The 24,015-nt window shown below is 40.8% G+C and overlaps 2 protein-coding genes across 2 annotated transcripts in view; one reads left to right on the plus strand and one right to left on the minus strand.

Moving 5' to 3' along the window:
* LOC108026161 (uncharacterized) overlaps nt 1-24,015 on the plus strand; it is a 36,149-nt gene that overhangs the window by 4,973 nt on the left and 7,161 nt on the right. Inside the window, exons 2-11 of the mRNA XM_050888334.1 lie at nt 2,980-3,678; nt 8,703-9,544; nt 14,353-14,516; nt 14,637-14,991; nt 15,221-15,413; nt 15,834-16,065; nt 16,136-16,942; nt 17,509-17,651; nt 17,760-17,885; nt 22,847-22,972. Coding sequence (XP_050744291.1) covers nt 8,712-9,544; nt 14,353-14,516; nt 14,637-14,991; nt 15,221-15,413; nt 15,834-16,065; nt 16,136-16,942; nt 17,509-17,651; nt 17,760-17,885; nt 22,847-22,972 — 2,979 coding nt within the window. The 5' untranslated portion in view covers nt 2,980-3,678; nt 8,703-8,711. The remainder of the gene's footprint in view (nt 1-2,979; nt 3,679-8,702; nt 9,545-14,352; nt 14,517-14,636; nt 14,992-15,220; nt 15,414-15,833; nt 16,066-16,135; nt 16,943-17,508; nt 17,652-17,759; nt 17,886-22,846; nt 22,973-24,015) is intronic.
* LOC108026165 (zinc finger protein 317) lies at nt 19,098-21,131 on the minus strand. The gene is made up of 2 exons (XM_017096917.3): nt 20,459-21,131; nt 19,098-20,394 (listed from the first exon to the last, which is right to left on the minus strand). The coding sequence occupies exon 2, from the start codon at nt 20,388-20,390 to the stop codon at nt 19,260-19,262; it is 1,131 nt and encodes a 376-aa protein (XP_016952406.1). The 5' UTR covers nt 20,391-20,394; nt 20,459-21,131; the 3' UTR covers nt 19,098-19,259.

The following is a 24,015-nucleotide window of genomic DNA, read 5'->3' on the forward strand; positions in this document are numbered from 1 at the left end:
AGCCAACATCAAAGGGGCTGCCAGCTCGTATCGTAAATATTATTAGGCCGCCAACCTCAACCCACCGCCGCTGGCGAAATGATCCTCTCTAATGATCTATTAGCAGGCATTTTTGCCTTTTTGCCGCTCTGCTCTATTTATAGGCGAATTCCATACAACGGCTCCCGGCGAGACGTATACGTAATATTGCGTATACGCCCCGCGACTCAAGCCCAAGCTAAGGCGCGCAGGCCGATGTAACTCTAACTATTGCCAATGTAAACAAACCGAAAGTGCTGGGGGGAGGGGGGGGGGCTGGAGGGGACCGTCAAACGTCAAAGCAAATTATATAATTTATTTATTTTTTTACCGCTCGGCAGCTCTCTTTCGGGGTGTCGTTTGCCTTGGGATTCTCGCGCTTTCGCCCCCGATCATCCCCGGCACACATCCCCCTGAAGGCCCAAAGTTCGTTGTCGTTGTCTGGCAAATAGCTTTCCGCCATTTCTGCTGCTCTCTTTTCTTTTTCGGCTTTATTTTGACGGAGCACTTGAATTTATTTTTGTTTTATTCTTTTCTCCTACGTCGCCTCGCTGAAATGCAAACAAAAAAGTGTACGAAAAGCGAGTGCAAAAAGTAAAAAGGCGAGGAGTAAAAATAAAAAAGGTTTTTATATTACATTTTAATTTTTTTTTGTTACTTTTGTGTGTGTGTGCTTTGTGCTCTTTGCAATTACGACCCGCTGGCGGGTGATTGACCCAGGCCCCAGGCTCGGACCCCAGATCCAGATCCAGACCCATAACCAGCTACGGATACAGATGCGGCTCCCAAGCCGGAGCCACTGTAGCTTTGTGGCAGCCGGATGGGCGGATGGGCGGTGCGGTGGGTGGTGCGTGTGTGCTCCGCACTTGTCAACCGCAGCACAAACAAAAACCGAGAAAATTGTTTGCAAAGATTTTCTGCGTACCGGCGATGTCCCTGAAAACCGAGACAAATAAACAGGCGAAGAGGGGAAAGTACACTCGGAAAAATTATTAAATTTCCTGCTTGAATCAAGTGCCAAAACATCGTTAAACTTCGAAATCCTGATCTCGAATAGAAAATCCAAGAATTCTCAAGACAGAAAAGTTCTTGATTTCAGTATGGTTTAAAAACCTTTAGGTCTAAAATCAAGAATGAATTATTCTTAAATATAGTCTTATTCATATCTATAAATAATATAAGTGTCGTTTATAAATATTTAAATACTTCATTTGAGAATTTGTCTGCTTAAAAGGTTTTTAAGTCCAAACGGTGCTGAGTTACAGACCAGTATGAACGTTCTCAAAATATTTAAGATGAAATTGATCTTAAATCAAGGCTGTTCATACATGTAAAACTGTTACTGTAAAAACAACAGCCAAGGAGTTAAAAGAAGAGAATTTATTACGTTAAATTTAAAGTTTATAAATATTAAATAAATAATTTTATTAAATTTTTCTTAGTGTATGACCTCTTTGAAGAAAAATTGATTGATTTTCTTCGAGCGTGCTGTTTTGAATATGAAGCTATTATTTAGAACCGAGTTTATTTGTGTGGACTTATTAAAAATAAATATATATATTAAGCACTTTTTAGTTTCTTAGAGCAAAATTGAACTATAAGCAATGAAGGCAAATCATTTTGAAGTGGGATTTCCTTGAAATCCAGTCTGTTAAGTTCTCACTGTAGCACACACCCACACGCACGCTCGTCCTGGCACAGTGGGAACCTCCGGCTGTGCGTGTGCTTGTGTGTGTGCACACGCCCACCTACGTACTCCCCAATGCCGCAGGATTCCCTTGTCCTTGCTCCACTCACACACACACACATAGAGACAATTTCGCACTTATATTTATGCGCGCTTGTGTGCCTGTCTGTGTGAGCTTTTTGGGAAAAGTCGGGGACACTCGTAAAGAAGTTTATCTTCTTATATGTATATTTGATTTAGACTGCCAAGCAACACTTGAGTTAAATGCGCACAAATAAATAAATATATCGTATACACACTTGGCGGGCGGAATTTAGGATGAAACTAGAGATAAAAGGTAGGGATAGAAACTAGCCAAGATGCCGTTGAAAGGACACTCCGATAAGGGTAGAAGGATAAATAAATTCAGGAGAAAAGAATAATCGCTTTGAGAATTTGAATAGCTCGCTTTGTATCAGATGATTTAAACAGTTTATAAATTTATTTATAAATTCTATCTCATATTTTTCCTTTATATACATTAAATTCCTTAAACTTACTTTCATAAATTGAATCAAAAATGCAGAAACAATGAAAAACTGAAAGAACACCACAATTAATTGGCGAGCTTAGAAAATAAATAAAAAGGCTAACGAAAAATGTCAAGTTCAGCAAAAGTTACTCAAGTGAATGTCAGTAATGGTGTTTCAACTCGGGTTCAATAATTCCCTTAATTTGCAACCCACCGACCAGCCACCCCCCGCCACCTCGCCCATCGAGGTGGTGCTAACTTTTGGGTCGGCTTTAACCGGTTTATATTTTCACAAAAAGCCACGAAAGCCAACGAGATAACAAAAAGTTAAAAACAATAAGAATTTAAGAAGCATTCAGCGGCAGCTGCAGAGCAACAAAGCAACAGGTGACAGCACAGAACACCGATCTACAATGATATTAACATTTTTGTGCTTGTGCCCGTTCGCCAGTTAGTGGGAAATAAAAATTCAAACATATAAATTAAAGTATTCATTTAATTAGCGAAAAAACGACCGCAAATAGCGGCCAAAGCAAAAACAATATTACATTCAGATTCGAGCTATAAAATATGTGACGAACAAAGATAAATGGGCAGGCAAAGCGAAGTCTTAAAATATACTAACGTTTGGACTTAAAATTAGGGGAAAAATACTCATTTAAATTTAGCCTTGTAAGATGCTTAAATTTGTTAAGCTTACTTATTGAAAATAAGCCTGAATATTCCCATTCTTTCTTTAATAGCTTTTTTTCCATTCTTTCAGCAACAACAAATGAACACTTGCTGGGAGATGAATGGCAGAGCAACAACACAAATTAAAGCTACAACATGAAAGTGAAACAAAAACAACAAAATACCTCCAGCTGTACAAATATTGAATGATATTGAACAACTAAAAAAGAGAAATAAATGCACAATTATAATCAAAATAATGCGAGTGTTGAAACAAAGAGCTAGCGGAAAATAAAAACTAAAAAAATGAAACTTATGCTCATTACCCCGAAAACCCGTCCAACTGAAAAAAAAATACCAAAAGTGTTTTTGAAAAATGTTTGAACAAATACTAGGGAAAATACCGCTCAACGGCGAGAGTGAAACTATGAAAATACCAGAAAAATACCAAGTGAACTGAATCAAACGCAAAACAAATACTGTAATTTGATATAGATACTGTTATTATTTTTTTTTCGTTTTTTTTTCCTCTTGCAAAGTAAAGTACAAAGAATCACAAAGAAAAACAAAAACAAATAACGGCAAAGATAACAAAGCGAATTGCAACTGCAGGACAGCAACAACAAGCACCACATCGGCGGAAAACAAAGTAATACAAAATAAATAATCCGCCAATACCAACGGACAGCGGAGAGAGCGGGACGGACAAATAAACAAGCCGCTCCGGCGAGTGCGAGAGGGAGAGCGAGCGAAAGCTTCATGCAGAAAAGCAAGAAACAGCGCAAAACATGTAAGTGAAATTGATTTTTTTCCTGCCTTTTGCCCTCTCCCTTCGCCCGATTGTTATTGTTGTTGTTATTGTTATGGCCAGCATTAGACGTAAATATTTCATGATTGATTTATGAGGGCCCAGAGAAAGCTTACGGTATTACAGGCACTGCTGCAATCACGCAGGTGGCAACCCTAAACAAGTTGTGATAGTCTCAAAGTCAGCAGATAATATCATAAATTGTAATGCTTTGGGGCTATTGCTTGTGTTTTTTAATCATAAAGATTACGGTATAATGCAATCAACTTACATTGGTAACCACCTGGCAACCCTGAAAATTAAATAACCTCACCTTACAAGAAAAAAATATACTAAAAATATACCAAAATATTGTTTTACTTGTTTATTGTTATAAATCCATTTGTGTCCCAAAATAAATTCAAAATGTATAAGATAATTGCAGAAAACGTACATGTTCAATTATCCCTTTCTTTTTTTGTCAAAGAAATTGTAGACCCCAATCTAATCTCAATAATCTGGCATAAGATTTCCTGAAAATTACCACCCAAAGTAGCCAGCTCACTGGTTACGGCAATCGCCTGCACTATCCTTATCGAGTGAATAATAGTTTACCATCGTTTTTATCTGCGCAACAAGAGTCATTCATCAACTGACTCACGATGCAGTGCAACAATGTGATATTACATTGGTGATTAGAGGGGATTACAAAGTGGGTTACATGATAGGAGCGTTTGATGGCCATCGAGGAACACCTTTATGGGGGTAAAAGCCCATTGTCCAAATTAAAACTGGCCAGAAGCCGAAAAGCACTTGATAATGCCATAAGGTAGATGTCACATTCCGGAGCAGCGAAGCCACTGTCAGAACTTGACCTCAACAATCTCGGGGTCTAATCAGCCCGGCGATATCTGTAGCACATAGTATCAGTGCAAATGTACTTGCACATACGACATTCGACAAAACCGACGGGCTCAACAGCAATTTGTGGGTGTCTGGCCATGGTCGTGGCATTTGTTGGTCGGAAGGCAATCGAGAGGAGCAAACAAACGACGCTCGGCGGCTTATCAAACGCAATATTCATGTTTAATATATGTACAAAGATTATAATTGCCCTACGCCATATGAATATACAAGTACCCACACACGTATCCAAATTTATATGGCCAGTCGAGGGCGTAATGGAGCTGAACCCGAGAAGTCTGCCCAATCGGCCCATTGGGTTTTGGGTTTTGCAACCCGGCAAGCCTTATCGATTGGGGAGCTGTAGATGGAAAGGCGTGTCGTGCGCCACTTTACGATTGCCAAAATAGTTGTTCGCGATAAGGGCAATATGCGACGATTTTTCGCACGATATCAGACCCTAAATCAGGGGCTTTTGTGTGAGCATGGCCACTCGCCTTTACGATTTAAATTTTAAATGCCATAAATCAAGCTGGAAAAAGCCAATTAGCTGGTAACTCATATCTTGCTTTTTTTGTGAAGTGGCCCTAATGATAGGGTGTCGAAAATAGTTTTATTTGCAGCGATAAATCTATTAACTATGGGTTAGGCGGATACTTTGCATGGATATCTACCATGAGATAATGGAATCTTTGAATAAATCACTAAAACCTTAGGAATTGTTAAGTTACTAATCAAAAATTGTTTTTTTTTTATATTATTTTTTTTGTAGTTTTAAACGCCTTATAAATAAAATAGGCCCCAAAAATATTGTCATTCCACCTTATCATACAAATTTATTTATTAAAAAGTTATTTAATTTAAATTTTTTTATTTTGCCACTCAGAATGTACTTTTTAAATAAAATATAATATAGTAGAAATATTTTTAACATTTTTTCATTATTTTTGTAAATAAAATATTATTCATTAAAACTTCATATTACCTTTTAAATAAATTCATTTTCATAAGGATCTATTTTTAAATTACAATATTGTTTATTACAAATACTTACTTACTATCAACAAGAATATTTTTGTTTCCACGTAAGAAATATTTTTTACTTCAAATATTCTTTATTAAAAATTAATACCTTACTTTTATTTCACCTTAAAATAATTTAATAATTCTTAAAACCTTAATATGATTAAGTTTTTATACTGCTATCAACGAGATCATTTTTGTTGCCACCTAAGAACTATTTTTCAATTACAATATTTTTTAAGAACAATTAAAACCTTACCTTTATTTCACCTTAAAATAATTAAATTATCAACTTGAATTGATAAGTTGCTACATACGATTTTTTAAAAATTGTAATATTAATTATTAAAAATTCACAATACATTGTAAATAACAGAAATATTTGGATCTTAATATTTTTTTTTATAACTTATAATTTAATTAACATATTATTTACTACAAATTCTTAGCGCTACTCCAAAACTATTATTAATTTTTTTTTACAAATTTCTTATAATCTGGTAAATGAATTACATTTTATATTTGCATTCCACCTTAGGACTTTATAGCACTAACAAGAACTTCTAAGTAGCTACTCGAAACAAACTCTTATTTATGAGATATTCTTAACAACTCGTAAGTAAATTAAGTGACATAATACAGGCATTCCACCTTACTACAACGTTTGTATCGCATTGCGTATACGCCCCGTTGCGCCAATATAATGAATTATTTAAATAGTTGGGGAGAGTGCTGTGCCTTAAGTACGAAACAGTGTATTCGGCGCTGGTAATGAATAAATGAGCCGCGAGAATGTCTCTGCGCGCCCCGCCCCCTCTGCTTTTTTGGTTTTCCCGCCGCCGCCGCCGCCGCCACCGACTTGTCGAGCTTGCGCCGCGTTGCGCATACGCCCCATTGCACCGACAGTCAGCCATGCAAAGTGGCGGCGGCCCGCTGCGACATCAGCATCAGCCGTCTGGCGATTTTGGCAGCAGACCGGCAATTGACATGTCGCCCCTCGCTGTCTTTACGGGCGCTGTTTGCCCGCCACTCGAGAACAATTACAAAACAAATTTGGAGAGGCGGAAAAGTGCAACGGCAACGCAAACTAATAAGGGAAGGAGCACACATATTACGGCAATCGGCGGTGATAACAACTGGGAAAATAAATGCCTGGATTGCATATTACTTAGTTGTCGAGTGGCTTTCGACTTCCTTGTTGACCACTATCTGATTTCTTATTTTTATCATTTTTTTGCTATTTTGTGGCTATTTTTGCTTGGCAAGGGCTTTCACAATAAACGTAGAGCGTTACGTAGAGTGCAATAAAGTTGATTACAAACTAAGCAGTTTTGTAGTACTCATGTGTGAACACTTTAACACTTATATAAAATTGAATAAGAAAAATAAATATGTTCATATTGAATTCAAAGTTTCCTTTTGATTATTTGAAGAAAATTCAAAAAACATATTAAATCGGGTGATATAATTGTAAAACATTCAAGTTAAGGGACAAAAAATATTAGTTTTGATTTCATTCTTATTTATCTTAAATATTTTACGTCATAAAAAACAATAATTGCATATTAAATTCAAGTGTTTAATAAATTTTTAGTAAACAAAAATAAAAAAAACTGTGGCAAAGAAAAATACAATTGAATATGAAATCCGTGGATTTTCTAAATAAATAACAAATCAATTTTTCTTGCTGTGTATTGAAACAATTTAACAGCCTATTTACGACTATTTGTCATATCTCCTTCAATTTCGGAATTTCCCCGGACATATAAGTGAAACAAATTCTTTTTTAATTAGGCCTTAGATGTTTTTCTCAGAAATCGTGATGAATTAATTAAAGATAAAAATAAACGTATGATATTTTGGACTAATAAACATCCAGATCTATTTTATTTTTCAAGGACTCCGCACCTTTTCCCACGACAATGATAGTTTCCATTAATACATATAAAAGTCTCTAATTGTCCACAAGGAAAAACAAATAAACAGCCAGCTCGAGGGCGAAAAATACGAAATTTATGACTAGAATTCCCCGCCCTTTCCCCGACCGCCAAAGGCGTTTGTCATGTGAATCAGAGGCCAGAATAATACGCAAACGCTGGCCAGAGGAAATGGAAGGAGTAAATATAGTTCAAAGATCTGCCCTGAATAGACGGCTATGTGTGTGCGATCCGAGCAGGTCCGTGGGTGCGTCCATATAGTGTGGATATTATTTATAGGCGGCACTTGGACAAGATTCGCGTATAAATAACGCCGAGCATCTTTGGCCGTTCTTTGACTCCTGCTTTTGTCATTCAACCGAGCACAGACCGCGATCCCCCTCAGCCGCCCATGACTCAGAATCGTTTATGGCTCTGGGCGTTTTACGGGTTCGATCATCAAAAATCCCAGGAACGTCGAGTCCAATTGCGCCCGCTTCTGGCTCACTATTCGATTCCATTGGGGGTATTTTTAATTTTTTAAATAACTACAAATAATAAAAAGGGAGTATGGCTAGGCATTGAAACATAATATTGTTATAATATAAAATAAAGTATAAAATAGGTGAAAAAGGTGAAAAAGGTACTATGAAGCATATTACTATAGGATAGTTTTAATAGAACTTTTTTAATTAGGATATTATCATTAAAAATTGAGAAGTTCTTTATAGGAATTTTTAATCTTTAAAAAATATATGGTATTAAGAGTGTTTCTCTAATTATGATATTAGCTTTTAGGTCTCTTAAACAAAATGTAGTATTAAGAGTACTTTTCCTATTATGAAATTATGTTTGAAAGAAAAGATGTGCTTTATAGCAGTTTTTATAATATTATCTTCGAGAATCGAGATGTTTTTTATACGAATTTTTATAGTCTTTAAAAAAGAACCCAAGAAAACATTGCATTTTTAAAAAGAAGATATCATATAATACATATTAATAATATTTATTATAGTGGTCGCAAGATGTTTGAAATTATCCAATTACCAGGCTGCATGGTATTTTTAGGAGTAAATTGGAAAATAATCCGTTGGGCCATTACAAATAAGGGTACAACTTACACTTATCAGTCTTATCAGTCTTTTATGATGCAACCGACCACTCACCATTCTCTTTATCTTCCAGCTGGAGAACATGGAGGGCGCCAGTCGCAGCAGGAACTCCTCCGCGAGTCAGAGTCAGGGTCGCGGCCAGGACATTGAGGATCTCAAGCAAGACATTCCCTTCTTCGACGAGCCGGCGGCCCTCGAGGCGGATCTCCTTGTACTGGGCAAGAGCGAGTGCCAACTGGACGAGCTGGCCTGGGATCCCGAGGCGGATGTGGACGCGGATGCTCCGCTAGAGGCGGCACAGCCCGTCGATCTCGAGGAGGACAACTATCCGGACGAGAATGAGAGCTCGGTGCTGGGCAGCGACTATGCGCCCAGTGGGAGTGGCAGCGGTGCGAACAGCTTCTACCAGTCGCCCACGCCCTCCACCGCCGGCTCCGGATGCGACCTGATGCTCCGTCCGCCCTCCAGTTCCATGTACCACTTCAACTACCGATCGCCGGGGAGTCCGCTGCCCGTGGCGATACCGGGCGGAGGAGGCTCCAACTCGCGCGGGCTGCATCCGTACGCACATTCCCCGGTTCATGGCACACCGCCGGGCTTCTATCCCAACATGTGGTATCCGAATGCCCCTTACGGATCGGGGGGATCCGGCGGAGGAGGAGCAGCAGCAGGCGCCGTAGCCGGTGGCAGGTACATGGGCTACGGAGCCAGTGGCGGTGTGCCCAATTCAGGAGCAGGGCCGGGATCCATGCAAGGAGCTTTTGCTGGGCACTCGGGCCACCTGCATGCGATGCATCACCCATATCCGCAGCCACATCCGCACTCGCACCACCCGCAGCATCCGCATCATATGGCACACCCGCACCACCAGCATCCGAACGAGACCATGATGGAGATGTTCCAGCTCTCGAATAGGTGAGTTTTAAACCAATACGTCTTTGATTGCAATCAATGACATGAGATACATAAGTAATCTAAAATCATCAGTTTCCAAAAAGAAACATTGGGGGCTTCGCTCAAATCACCCTAACATTTGGGAATTATTGGTAAACATATTTTTTTGTATCTAAAAGTATGCAATAATATATTTTAAGCATAAGTACGCTGAATTTATTTAGAGACATAACTATGCTTTATTTTTTGCATACTTTTAGGTGTATTAGAAATTACATTTTGAAGTGATTTAAAATTTCTAGTAATTTTGGATTGATCTTTTTAACAACTTATTAACAGTGTAATTTTTGACTGTTTCTGTGACCTCATAATAAATAAAAAATTACCTAGTTACTTTTTTTTTAAACGAGAGTTTTTAATTGTTTTTAATTTTGGGTTTTTAAAACCATATTTATTACTTAATGTGGCTTGACTTGCATTTAAAATAATTTTTTGATAAACACAATTAAAAGTACAATTAATAAAAATGATATGAATAAGTAAAATCGAATCAATAAAGTAATTAAATAGGTTTCTCTGAAGTGCGTATTTATGTTTGGTGTTTTCACATGAAAATACATTTACTTTGAAATATGAAACCCTAGTTCAAGACGCACAAACTGAATCGGAGGACGGGGCTGTTCGCCGTTGCTTCGTGTGCACCCCCTTTCGGAGGCGAGGATCCCTCCCACCGAGATAATGGGGGCAGCATCCCGCGACGGGCGGTCGGCCAATTTGCCATTATTCAGAATCACCCACCCCAGCGGATGACCCCGCACATCCAAGCTCCATGCTCCAGCCTCCAGCTGAGTGTCTGGCCTGATTGAAGATTGCTCCTCCTAATTAGGCGTCATCTTGTGCCACTTGTGGCACCAACTAGGCAACGCACGACCCCAAGCCACCGAAAACCACTTGATTAGGCCGTGGGTGGTGCTAATATATTTTTATCAACATTTTCTGGATTTATTTTCGTCACCGAGACGAGGGACCACCTCACGCACTCACTCACTCACTTCTTCACTCACTCATTCGGCACTCCCGCACTCCCGACTCTCCATTCAATTCAGCGGAATCGCCATTCATTGGAGCTGCAGGAGAGCTGCACAAGTTCACCCACCCACCGCCGGCACCTTTGACCCACCCCGAGAGCACCCAGTTTGATTGACGGACCATAAACAGAACCTGCGGTGCATTCGTTTCCTCATTTACTTGGCCGCCCGTATATATTTCTGTGCGCTCGCTTTTGCCGTTGCTGTACCGTTGCTCTCGGTCTTTTAATCCGATGCGTTTCGATACGTCATTAGCACGGCTCCAAGGTCGCACTGCATCCGTCGGCGGGGATGGCAGCGGGGATGGCAGCGGGGATGGGGCGGAGGCGCTGGGTGGTGGGCGGTGCCGGCAGTTATCGATACGCGCGCACTTTACATTGTAAGCTTCGGCAGACAAACAAAAAGCGGGACAGAGATAGCCGGCGGAAGCGAGAGAGACGCTAGCGGAGCACTGGGAAAAAATAGGGTTGCCTTTTTGTTGATTTAAGGAAAAATTATAGAGAAAATATTCACAGTGTTCCATTATTTATTAATACTAGGGAAACCACTTGTGCGAATCTCTTATACAACACATCAGATATAATACCGAATATATTTTTTCCTATAATCAAACATAATATTGATATTAATACTACCTTAAAACATTAAATCAAATTGATTTGATACTCTTAATATATATTACGAATATAACATAAATATTAAAGTTGAATTAAATTAAAAATTATGTTTGTATAGCCCTTATCAGTTTTAAGCAAAAACTTTACCAAGAACCAACCCCAAGCCGACGAGTTTGTGCCGGTAAAATGGTGCCTGAACATTTGATGCATCTCAGAAGAGTAAACAATGCACGAATGTTAGTTTTGATATAAATTTGTTTTGACTAGGAATTTTAATGATTGCACTCTTTGGATAAAAGATATCCTGGCTTTTCCTCATTATGTTAACATGATAAATCAATCATACGCAGTGTGTTACACTTTTGTTAAAATCAAATATTTATCAGTGCCATTTTGCATTTGAATATATTGAAATGAATCAAAATTAAGATGCACTCGTTTTAGTTTTCCGAGTGTAGTTCGATTCTCCATTCAGCGGCGAGTGCAACAAGTTGAGTAAACAAACAATCGCACACTCGCGGATAACATTCGCATGTGTGCGCTGCACACACACCCATGCACCGGCGAAATGGCACTTGGAATTGGCTAAAAAGTAGACAGCTCGAGTGGCCAAAACCAACATTCCCCGGCCACTTGGCCGGCAATTGCAGCGACAACAATATGACATCAAGTGCAGGGTGCAGTGCACTGTGCTGGCTCAATCAAGGCCACAAATTGCTGCATTGGCGAATGCCAGGCGGTGGAGCACGTAGAATACCCTCGAAGGAATTTTGCAAAATACGAATTTAAAATTTATTCCATCGAAGCCATAAATAACAAAGCAAGAAATCATAGTTTCATACCTCCACTCAATTTGCAGCTCAATTAATTTTTATTTACGACACTTTTAATTGCTCGTTTCTATTATTGGTAATTTTCAGCTATTTTTGCATTAATAAGCAGCCGAGCAGGTGGATATTAAATTTCTAGGTTTAGTATTTCAAAATTAAATATTGGAATTTAAGAAGCAATTTTAATCGAGTGCATATTTATTTGTATTATTATTAGGAAAGGTTAGTTACCTTTGTTATCTGTACTGTCCATTTTTATCTTTTTTATTTGATTTTATAACACTTCTTACTTAACTTTAAAGCAACCACAGTGCTTATAACTTTGATACCCCAAACTATACTCAGTATTTAAATCCACAAAGTTTTTATTATATTTTCCAAGTAGCCGCGTTTGTTTACTCGACTGTTGCGCACTTTCCTTATGCATGAGATGGCCTTTTTTGTTTTTCCCATTTTCTTCATTTTTTTCAGCTGTTTGCATTGCTTTTGCCAATGCAATTGCAATTGCAATTGCTCCTGCACTTCGTTTCGCACTCGCCAGTGTCTGTGTGTATTTTGCGAACTTGTTTTGCAATTGCGTTTTAAAATAAATTACATCAGTTCGAGGGGTGGTGATAGGGGTTGGCCGCGGGCAGGGGCTTCTGGGGGTGCGGGGGTTGGTTCTAAAACAACATTGTGGCAGCGGACAGCGGTAGCCATTGCTAATCGAACGCAACGATCTCACATTTCCGTATAAATTACTCATGAACTCGGGGCAAAATGAGAGCCAAAAATATTTTTCAAATATCATCAGTTTGCATTTGATATTTTTCTGGAATTTATTTAACTAGCAAATTTACTTTTAGATTTTTTTAAACATTCGTGCTACTACATATGTGCTAATTTTCAATAAATTTAACCTATATAAATAAATGATATAAATAATAACTTAATATAATATAACTTAATATTAATAAGACAATTTTTGTTAATATCCCACACATTTTTTCTACAGAAGTTTGAGTAGTTTTTTTTTACCCATATTTATTTATCATTTATATTTGTGATATCATAGAAAATAACTTCCAAGTTGTTATCATAATTTGTTAAAACTATCAACATTTTAGTAATTTTGATCATTTTTACTGAAAAGCTTTATATTTCATATTTATTTCCTGTGCTTGGCTTTATGCAATCACAATCCAACGTTCAAGACATTTGGCGCCAAGTGAAACGAACCTGAGCCGCCCCAAACAGAACGTGATCATTGCACTTGAATCGCAACACCCCATCGCATCGCCCCTCCCCCAACCGCCACCCATGCGAAACTGATAATTATTGACAGACCGAGAGGGGGGATATTTGTTGTAATAGTCTAGCCGGGGCTGTATGTAATACTTGCGACTGCGTAACGGCCAAACAAATGCCCAGTCATGCGCCATATACAGGTGCAGATGTGTAGTAGGTGCATATGGAAACGGACGGACAAGTTACGGACAAACGGCGCTGGCGAGCTTTCGAGTGTAAGCTGCACAGTCTCGAGCAGATAGCTGCGATTGTTACGGAACACCCGCAATTTTTACGAGTAGTGACCTTCTAATAAACTTCTTTCTAAAAGTAAAGCAATACACTTTGTCACCCATAAAGGTGTCTAAAAGTAGGCAACAAAATATTTCAAATCCAATATTCTGAAGATTTTATTTCTGTAAACATATTTCCTGCATGTTAACCTCTTCCTATCTCAACGAACGATGGCTTACCGTTTACAACACACAGTTTTTCATATAGTATATTATTTATTACCAATCAGTAGCGCTCTGTTTTACTATCCACATTAATCTGACATTCTAGTCTGAGCATCGGTGGAAATTTGCAAAGGCAGTACAACAATAAATGCAAAGTGTTTCTGAGCTGTTGCCAAACTGCACTACCTGCCCCAATGGGAAATTAATTGTGCTTTTAATTGGTCGGCATATCATATTTAAAGTACTGCTGTAATTTTAATTGCTAGCAACAATAATTGCTTAAAAGGGGTTAAGGAACTTACAAGAAAGTATACATATAAGAATTATAAACAATTTAGGGTATATTCTCATAAGGTTTTTTGGGTTTAAAGCTCATTTTAAATTTAACATATATGTGAGTAAATATACATAAATTACTACATTTTATATAGTTACCATATTTTGTGGCCTACTTCTTAACACTTTTAATATTGTATCAATCGAGAAAGTTTGCACTGCATACTTTGCGACGCCTAAATTATTATTATAATATCACAAAATAATAAAATTGTTTCCTTTTGTGTTTTTCAGTGGTCGGGAGGCGCGAAATCGAGCGGAAAAAAATCGGCGGGATAAGCTGAACGGATCCATCCAGGAACTGTCCACAATGGTGCCCCATGTGGCGGAGTCACCACGTCGAGTGGACAAAACAGCCGTGCTGCGGTTCGCCGCCCATGCACTGCGATTGAAGCATGGTAAGTTATAGTCCTACATATGATTAATAAAAACAGAAATAATATAGTTTCTTAAAATAAATAAACATACAAAAACGACTTATTGATTTCAAGAACTAATCATAGCTTAAATTCCACTAGCCTTTGGCAACAGTCTGATGCAGCAGCGACCGCAGATCACGGACACTCTGATGGACATGCTGGACAGCTTCTTTCTCACACTCACCTGCCACGGCCACATCCTGCTGATCTCGGCCAGCATCGAGCAACACCTGGGCCACTGCCAGTCGGACCTGTACGGCCAGAGCATCATGCAGATCACCCACCCCGAGGACCAGAACATGCTCAAGCAGCAGCTGATCCCCACCGAGCTGGAGAACCTCTTCGACGCCCATGGGGATGCGGATGCCGAGGGTGAGCCCCGCCAGCGCAGCAAAACCGAGGAGGACGCCATCGATCGCAAGTTGCGCGAGGACAGGCGCAGCTTTCGAGTGAGGTAAGTGGATGTCAAGCCATATCATGATTTATTTATCATAACCCATCAACTTATTACAATATGATAAGGTAGGATATGCTAATATCATATGTACCATATCATAACTTACATCTTACCTTTTCAAATCATATAATATTATTTTTATAAAATCATATATTATCACACCGTTTTATATGATATTGTTATAATTCACCTATTTCTATATGATAATATTTTATTTTTTTTTTAGGTTGGCCCGAGCGGGTCCCAGATCAGAACCCACCGCCTACGAGGTGGTCAAGATCGATGGCTGCTTCCGACGCAGCGACGAAGCTCCCCGCGGAGTACGATCTAATACTTTCAGCTCCAACCTGCACTTAATCAGGAGGACTCGCGGTCGTGACGATGTCATTCCCCTGCACACCATCAGCGGTAACGATATCGTAAGTAAAATAAATTGTTCCCTGAAAGAGTTTATACTTAAAAGGAAGTCGAAAAGTATGCAGCGAAATTACAAGTTAGACTTTCTGCATTTTTATAAACGGGACTCCCATACTAAAAATGTATCGTAGCATACTTGTTGACACCTTGTAATTGAAATCTTTGCCAATTTAAGTATCAGTAACACTATTTCACTGACTTTCTTTCTGACTTGGTCTTTCAGATTGTCTAGATTTTCAAATCAATCTCCAAAAATTTGAGATCACTTTAATATCTATAAATCGATCATACTAAGAAAATATCGTAGCATACTTTTCGACACCTTTGGTGAAATCTGCATAGATATATCTAGGGGTCACCCCCTTTTTTCATATTTCCTCACCAAGATCATACTTACCAGTAATATTTACTTCCCCCTACAGATTCTGACGGCCTGCGCCCGGATTATCCGGCCGCCGAAGATCGCCAGTCGCCTGATCGATGCCAACACGCTGGAGTACAGGACCCGCCACCTGATCGACGGCAGGATCATCGACTGCGACCAAAGGATAGGAATCGTGGCCGGCTACATGACGGAGGAGGTGCGCAATCTTAGCCCGTTCACCTTCATGCACAACGACGATGTGCGCTGGGTGATCGTGGCCCTGCGGCAGAGTAAGTTGATACCACCAAAGAAACCCCCCTTTACCGATCGCTGATGGATCTACCTACTCCCATCCTGTAGTGTACGACTGCAACAGTTCGTATGGCGAGTCCACCTACCGACTGTTCACCCGGAACGGCAACATCATCTACCTGCAATCGAAGGGCTACCTGGAGATCGACAAGGAGACGAACAAGGTGCACTCCTTTGTCTGCGTGAACACGCTGTTGGGCGAGGAGGAGGGCAAGCGGCGCGTCCAGGAGATGAAGAAGAAGTTCTCGGTGATCATCAACACCCAGATACCGCAGTCGACCGTCGATGTGCCCGCCTCCGAGCATCCGGCTCTGCTGGAGAAGGCCGTGCTGCGGCTCATCCAGAACCTGCAAAAGTCTGGCGAGGATGGCCACGAGGAGGGCGATGAGGATGAGGAGGCGGAGGAAGAGGACGACGACGCGGACGACGATGAGGACCAGGATGATGGGGCGCGCAGCATGTCCGAGGTCGGTGATCAGTATGGCAGCCATCACGGTCGGTCGCACCATGGTTCCTCGGCTCTCTCCTCCCACGGCCATGGTAGCTCCAAGACCCCGCCTCTGGCACTGGTTCCGCCGGAAACCTCCTCCGTGAAGTCCTCGATTTCGAAGAGCATCAGTGTGGTCAATGTGACGGCGGCCAAGCATCTGCGCGGTGTCCATGGGTCGGCGGCCAAATCGCCCAGCACCCTGGGCAACTGCACCTGCAGCGAATCCCATGCGCCCTGCGACTTCTGTCAGGGTCCACCCGCGCCCGATTCCCAGGCCGTCGGGTCCACCCTGAAGAGGAGCAGCACTGTGCTGGCGGAAGGCGACGAGAAGCTCGTCAAGCGGCGCTTTATGCCCAGCAGCACTGGTGAGTTTGGGACTACACTTAGAGCTCACGTAATGGTTAACTGCCGGTTAAGATCTGGCTAACTTGTAGTTAAATTATAGAGACTTATAGGTGAAGCACTGACTGACTAGCACTTCGTGAGTTGTATGTATGTGATATGTATTGATACACAATGGTTAACTGTCGGTTAAAAAAAAGCTAACTTGTAGTTATTTAAAAAAAAACTTTAGAGTCAAGTGCTGATTAGGGCTTAGTACACGATAGGGTTACTGGTAGCCCTTGCTTCTTGAGTTTTTAATATACATCTTTTAACCTCCAGTTATTTATGGGTTAACTGAACACTTTATAAAGTATGTAATGTAAAGTAATCTAAGAGGGCTGTTAAAACTAGATCAATTTTTGCTGAGAAAACTGAAAACCAAGATGCGGTTGAGCAACTGATAGGCCTCACTTCTTAACTTTTAGCGCGCTTTTTTAACCTCTGGTTATTTATTGGTTAACTGTAAACATTAAAGGGTATGTAATTAAGAGTGAGGTGAAAGGATTGTTATATCTTAGTATTCAAACGTTGACCTATTTCTCCGCAGAGCACGTGTTCGATGTGCTGCACACATCTCTGGACCAAATCGGCCGGAATCTGACCCAGCAACTCAACGTGGCCAGGAACCTGCGGGAACAGGGCCAGCGCTACGACTTGCCCCATGCCGAACAGCAGATCGAACAGATCATGGTAAGCAATAGTCAAGATGGGAAATCCCGACTAGCTATACAGGGGCACATCAGCTATTCCTTCCCCGTCTGGACCCAATGGATAACCTATTTTCCCTTGCCATTGCAGCAGGAGCACCAGAAGCAGAGCGAGCTGTACGTGAACATCAAGAGCGAGTACGAGGTGCAGCTGCAAAACAAGTCCGGCAACCGGAAGGCGTCGGAGTCGGATCGGAGCCAGGCGGAGGACCAGGACTAGAGGGAGCACGGGAGGGAGAGCGAGGTCGGCTCTCGACTGAAGGGTTTCATCGATGTGATAACTACTGTCCTGGCAGCCAGCTCAAGTCCCACGACGCGTAATGCCCCAACATAGAAAACGAGTTAATTGAATTGGTCAGATGCAGATGCAGATGCGGATGGATAACCTCTGACCCCAACCCATGAGTGAGCCTGACAAACACACGCACACCCACACCAACACACACAAACACACACACACTCTGTTTACTCAGTTTGTTGTTTTTAACTTCGAGTGCCGCGTAGAGAGGACTTTTTACATGCATGTAGAGCTAGTTACCAGTGTAAAGTGTAGCTGTTTCCGTTTCCGGTTTGTGTTCGAATGCTAACAAAGATGTATTTATTGTGTTTCTACCCCTTTCATTTTGTTATCGCAGTTTCTCCAGAGAAAGTGCTTAAAAACGTTGATTGTAGAACAAATATTGGTAGAAAAATCAAAAAGTTACCATGCTAAAACGGAAACGGAAACGAACTAATGACTAGCGTAAACGGGAGGATCTAAACAATTACTAGGCTAATCGTAAAATACGTTAAATATACTACACACTATATATACCTATGTACCATACGTTGTGCGTGAAGCGCATGGCCCAAACTAAACGTGATAAAAGACTGTTACCAACTACATACACACACATACTACACACATGGAACACCCGTAAATCTGTAACTAAAGCGTAAACTTAATTCGGCCTAGTTTCGTATACATAACTATATATATAATATATATAAATTGAAATATTCCCACGCCCACACCCGGGCGCGTGGCGTAGTTAAATTAAATTTACTGTACGAACACTTTTTATAGATGTTTAATGTTGTTACGCTGTAAGATAGCTCCGGACGAGCTGCTGGAGCTGCTGTTGGCCAGGCACGGTGCACCGAGGAGTGCACGTGAGCCAAGTACAATTTACACAGATATATACATACTTAGGTGCATATATGGTTCGATGTAAACTAATAAATCGATGTAAAAACCAGAAACAAAATTTAAAGGAAGCCCCCACACAAAAACCAGAAACCAGAAAAGCCTAGGCGAAAAATAAGAGAACTCTGTTAAATGTTTGTTATGCATTTGTTTTTTTTTATCTAAATTAATATTAAACTAATGTATTAGTGAATAAACTTGTGTACCTACATACAAAACAATGATAAAACGTTTATGGCGGTGTTTCATTTATCCCTGTTTCGGAAATAACACGGTTTATTCAATCAATATTTCCAAAAAAAAATACAAAATGTAGGATTCAACAAAATATACATTTGTACTTGGTACAACTTTAATTTATCATACATATCGCAGTTCCCTAATTTCCTGAGTATGGAGACTAGATTAGGCTTTTTTGCCGTGCTCCTTAGCAGGTGATCCATTTTCTAGAGGTACTTTACGCTTCCCCGGCTTTGAGCCAGAATGCCACTTTAAGTGCCTATCGAGCAGGGTATTCCTTTTAAAAGCCTTCGGACATTCGGAACACTCGAAGGGCACCTCTTCTTTATGGACCTTATGATGCCTTTTGAAATTGTGATAACAGCCGAAGCTCTTTGGGCACTGGGAGCACTGAAACGGGCGCTCTCCTGGCTCCATATGGACCACTCGAGTGTGCCGCAGGAGATTCTTGTTGTTGGCAAAGGCCCTGGGGCACTGGGAGCACTGAAAGGGCAAATCCTCGGCGTGCGTGTGCATGTGTCTCTTGAGACTAGTGCTGTTCGCAAACGTCCTCCCACAAATGGCACAGCTAGCAGGCCTATCGTCGCGCGGCTCTCGCAAATGCTGCGATTCCTTGTGCCTGCGAAAGTTCGTATGATCTCCGAATCTTTTGGAGCATGTGGGACACACATGCGGTCTTGTGTGAGTTTTTATGTGTCGCTTAAGTTTTCCCACATCGGGAAAGCTCTTCGAGCATTCGTCACACTTGTGGACTCCCTTTCCCGTGTGCGTTTTCAGATGGACCTTGAGACATCGCCTCAAGCGAAAGGTCTTCGAGCAGTAGGAACACTTGAAGGGGTTTTCGCTTGCGTGCGTTCGCAAGTGCAGTCCCAATTTCTCTGGACTGCCGAAACTGCGCGGACAAAAGGAACACCTGTTGTGTAGGCAAGCATGTTCTCTTAGCTGTCTGATTTCTGGGAATACTTGCGCACAGTCAGGACATTCATGCGGGCCTTTCTCAACACCATCTCCTGGCAAATCGACTTCGATTTTGACACAAAAATTTAATATATCTTGGTCTAAGTACCGGCATTCTCCTTCCTCAAATTGGTCCTCTTCGAGTGGCTCGTTTTTCACGGCGCATTCGGGGAAGTGCTCTCTATAAGAATCTTCTTTCACTGGCACTTCTCCTGCGCTCTTTTCAGTCTTGACTTGGGGGTGCTCTTTTTCATCCGATTTCTCACTTTCGCAGTCCGACAATCTGCACACTTCTTGTACTAGCAGGGGTTCCACGTTCTCGCAGTCCCTCCCACCCATTTCCCTGGAATGATATTACCAAAAGTATAGTCTTTTCTTAGTAATAGTACCTGCGATCGCTCACTCACCGTTCTGTGCTGGTGGCCTTGATATAATCATATATAAAAATGGAAGTTTGAATGGAGTAATGCAAGAAAAACCGAAGGATATGTGCTGATCAGCAATCAATTAAAATTGTAACCGATGATGATGTATTATTAGATCCTAGGCCTTATCAGTACCAAAACCGATCTACTTGGGATCTCCTTAGTGAGTTAATGTACCATACAGCCGGAAATCTCGGTCCTGTAGAGCCAGCTGTGGCGTGGAAGGCACATAAAGTGGATCCTACTGGGAGGCCTTGAACTTGCTCCTCTTAGATGGATTCTTCCTTTGGTGGGTTTTTGCTCGTTTCTATTCTTAGGAGCATTCGAACTTGGGGTTCCTTTTGTTCGCTCCCCAAAGACTGTGATTCTGTAGGTGTCTTCCCTTGACACTCCTTTACTTGGTTTTCCAAAAAATCCGATCTTAGAGATTTGCTATGTTAGGATTACTTTTCCCGAAGAATTAGATCCTTTTAAAGATTCGGAGTTCTTGGTGGATAGCTGGAAGGAAGCTTCTAGCACTCTCTCTCCCTTTCCAAATTAAACAACCAACTTTATTTTTTTATTTGGTATTATTTCATTGCGTGGATGAACAGCAAATTGTTAAAGTTTTTAAAACAAATTTAATCTTTATTTTGCTTCGTGGTCAGTGTGACCCCTTCGGACTCTGAACAATAAACATTAAATACCATTCGTATTTGTTAAAATATACCAAAGAAAATTTCGTGCGGAGTGTGACACGGCTAAGCTATCGCAGACACACTCCACACATTTTAAGGAGGTTCACACATGTCCCTGCCGTTTATTGTTGGCTTTGAAAATTTTTGAATTCTTCTTAGTATATATATATAGGTGTATATCTAAAACGTATCATGTTTTTATTTATGGTCTCCAAATACTTTAAAATTCAAATTTTTATCGAGTACTACACCATTTATGTACGATTTTTAAAAATAAAAAGAACGAATTTGGTATAAGCGAAGATTTTGCGAAGCTTTCTTTTTTTTAATTTATTTATAACTTTAAGAAAGTATATGTAAAAAAATATAAAATCTTATCAAAAATACTAATTTTTGACAATCTTAAACCTGAAATTAAAAAAAATCATATAATATAGAAAAATGTTGTTTTTGAAACAATTTAAAGACCTCGGAAAAGAGGAAAAATTTGAATTTGAATTTAGGAAAAATTTATATATTATATATATTTTTTGGTCTTTTTTATAGTGTATAAAAAAACAACGTAGACCATAGGAATAATCGGATTTTTCTTGTAACTTTAGTGTTTTAAACATATAACCTCCTACGCTTGGAAATAACATTTTTCAATGAGTTCCGAATTTCGAATTTAATTTTATGAAAATTGGACAACTATATCATACAGCTCAAAAATTGATGGAAAATAATATGATACAAATTATAGCCCGGTTTTTTTTAACATATTATCTTATACTATTGGGAATATCAATTTTTGCATTTTAAAGAATTTTGAATTAAATCTAATAAAAATCAGACAACTCTAAAATGTAGCTGTCAAAGAAAAAATAAAATAATTATTAAAACATTTTTTTTTTTTGTAATTTTACTGAACAGTCACTAGCAACAATTATTAAAACTTTCACATGTTGTTAATAATGTTGATAATTTCTTATAACTGCAGGGGTATACAAGCCGAAGTTAATTTTCTTCTAGTTTGGATATCCTGATAGCCAGATAAAAAAAAGTCGCTCCGAGGAAAACGCGTTTGAAAGTTGAAGTATTAATAGCGCCAGCGCAGGAACGCAATCCTTCACAGCATTATCAAATATCTAAAAATCCTTTTAAGCACTTATTCTAAATCTTAGTCTTAGATATAATTCAGGCAAAAACAAAAATTAAATTTTGTTCGACCTCAACTCGGAACAAACCCTTGGCTGATGAAGATGTGCAATCAGCAGCACGACTTGCGGGCGTTCGAGGAGTCGAGGAACCCTAAGGTTTTCCCTAAAATATTCAAGCCCAAGCCGAACTTTGTAGCCTTCGTAGATAGTGGGTAAAAAGAACAGAGCCGAGTGGGGAACACTACCTGCAGTGAGAACGTGGCGTAAGTCACGCGCCCCACGCGTTTTCGGTATATTCGAGAAGCGGTATTTCCCGAGCGACGTCAAAACCCACCGACCGTTGCCCGGCCACACCGATCCAAAAAAAAGCAAGGGTTCGCGTGGCTGCTGCGCGCTGTGAAAAGCAAAAAGCAAGGAAGCCCAAAGCCAGGCAATCGCATCGCCAAAAGCACAAAACGCTGCTCCATTTCGGCCTTTCGCAAGACCCAGTGCGCCCACCTGCCCCGCCGCCGGACGCCCAAACGCGCAGCGCCAGCGAGAAGAGCAGCTGAAAGCCAGCCGAACTGAGTGTGAAAATTTTTACCAAGTGCGGAGCCAGAAAAAAAAAGACCAAGACCGACCAACAAATAAAGAAAAACGCCGAGCGCCGCAAAATGAGTGGGGATGTGGCTGCCGAGAATGTAAGTGCCCCGAGCGAAAACGCTCTTCCTTTTTATGTAATTTACCGAAGGCCGCCAGGAGGCTGGTGAGCGAACGTGTTGAATGGGGAGCCTGCCCTGGCGCACGGCGAGAAAAAAGACCACGAATGTGGGTGCAACTCTCGGGGGTACAAGGAATTGTGGCAAGTGTACCGCGGTCGACGTCGCTGCCGGCAGAGTGCGTAAAACGCTGCCGCGGGGCGGGCGGGGGAGGGGAAGCAGGGCGCAGGGAGAGGCGAGGGGGTAATTGACGAAAATGGCGACAATGCAAGTGGCCACGGGTCGCGGGTGAGCGGGGAGCGGGGAGGGCCGCGGTAGACGAAATGTATTTGGCACAGTGTGGCCGCAGCGAAATACCAAAGCTGGTATTTTTGCCCGACCACCTCCTCGGTTTTCCCCGATTTTCCTCGTTTTTCGCGACATTTAAAGGGTTCTTGGGCATTTTTTTATGATTTTCGCGCTCCCCGCTTTGTTTATCTCCCTGCGGAGCCCTCGATTCCCCCATTCGCTGGTGGCTGCCTCGCAGTGCGGTCACACTGCCACTTTTCTCGCACCGAAATCACATGTGTTTGTTGTTTTTGTTGCCCCGCAGCGTTTCTGTGTATGTATGTAATTGCAAGTGTCCCATTTTGCAATTTATACGTACATAAAGGTGTTTTTCCCTCGGTGCGCGCGTGTGTGTGTGTGGGTCGTCTGATAAGACAGATGTGCCACCCAAAAAAAAAAAAAAAGAACGCACTAATATGCAACGAGCACAACAACAACAACAACCCCGTGTGTGCACAAGTGTGCGTGTAGCCTTGATGCATCGCCCACGTTGAAAAAAGTATATGCTGCAAAAAGTGTAAAAAAAAGAGATTTTCTGTATTCTCCAATTTGTTTGTGTGCGTGTTCCATTGTTTGGCAGCCGTTTTTTTTTTCGTTAACCTATTCCAAGCGATTCGGGTACAATTTCCAATTTCCTGTCGCCATCGCTCTGCGGCGTGCTTCTTCTTGCCATTAACCCATTGCTGGCCGGGCGCAGT

Source organism: Drosophila biarmipes, chromosome X (genome assembly GCF_025231255.1).
Source record: "Drosophila biarmipes strain raj3 chromosome X, RU_DBia_V1.1, whole genome shotgun sequence".
Lineage (NCBI taxonomy): Eukaryota > Metazoa > Arthropoda > Insecta > Diptera > Drosophilidae > Drosophila > Drosophila biarmipes.

Bases quoted from the DNA above. Each gene is read 5' to 3' on its own strand.
- LOC108026165 (XM_017096917.3), bottom strand. From the start codon at position 20,390: ATGGGTGGGAGGGACTGCGAGAACGTGGAACCCCTGCTAGTACAAGAA.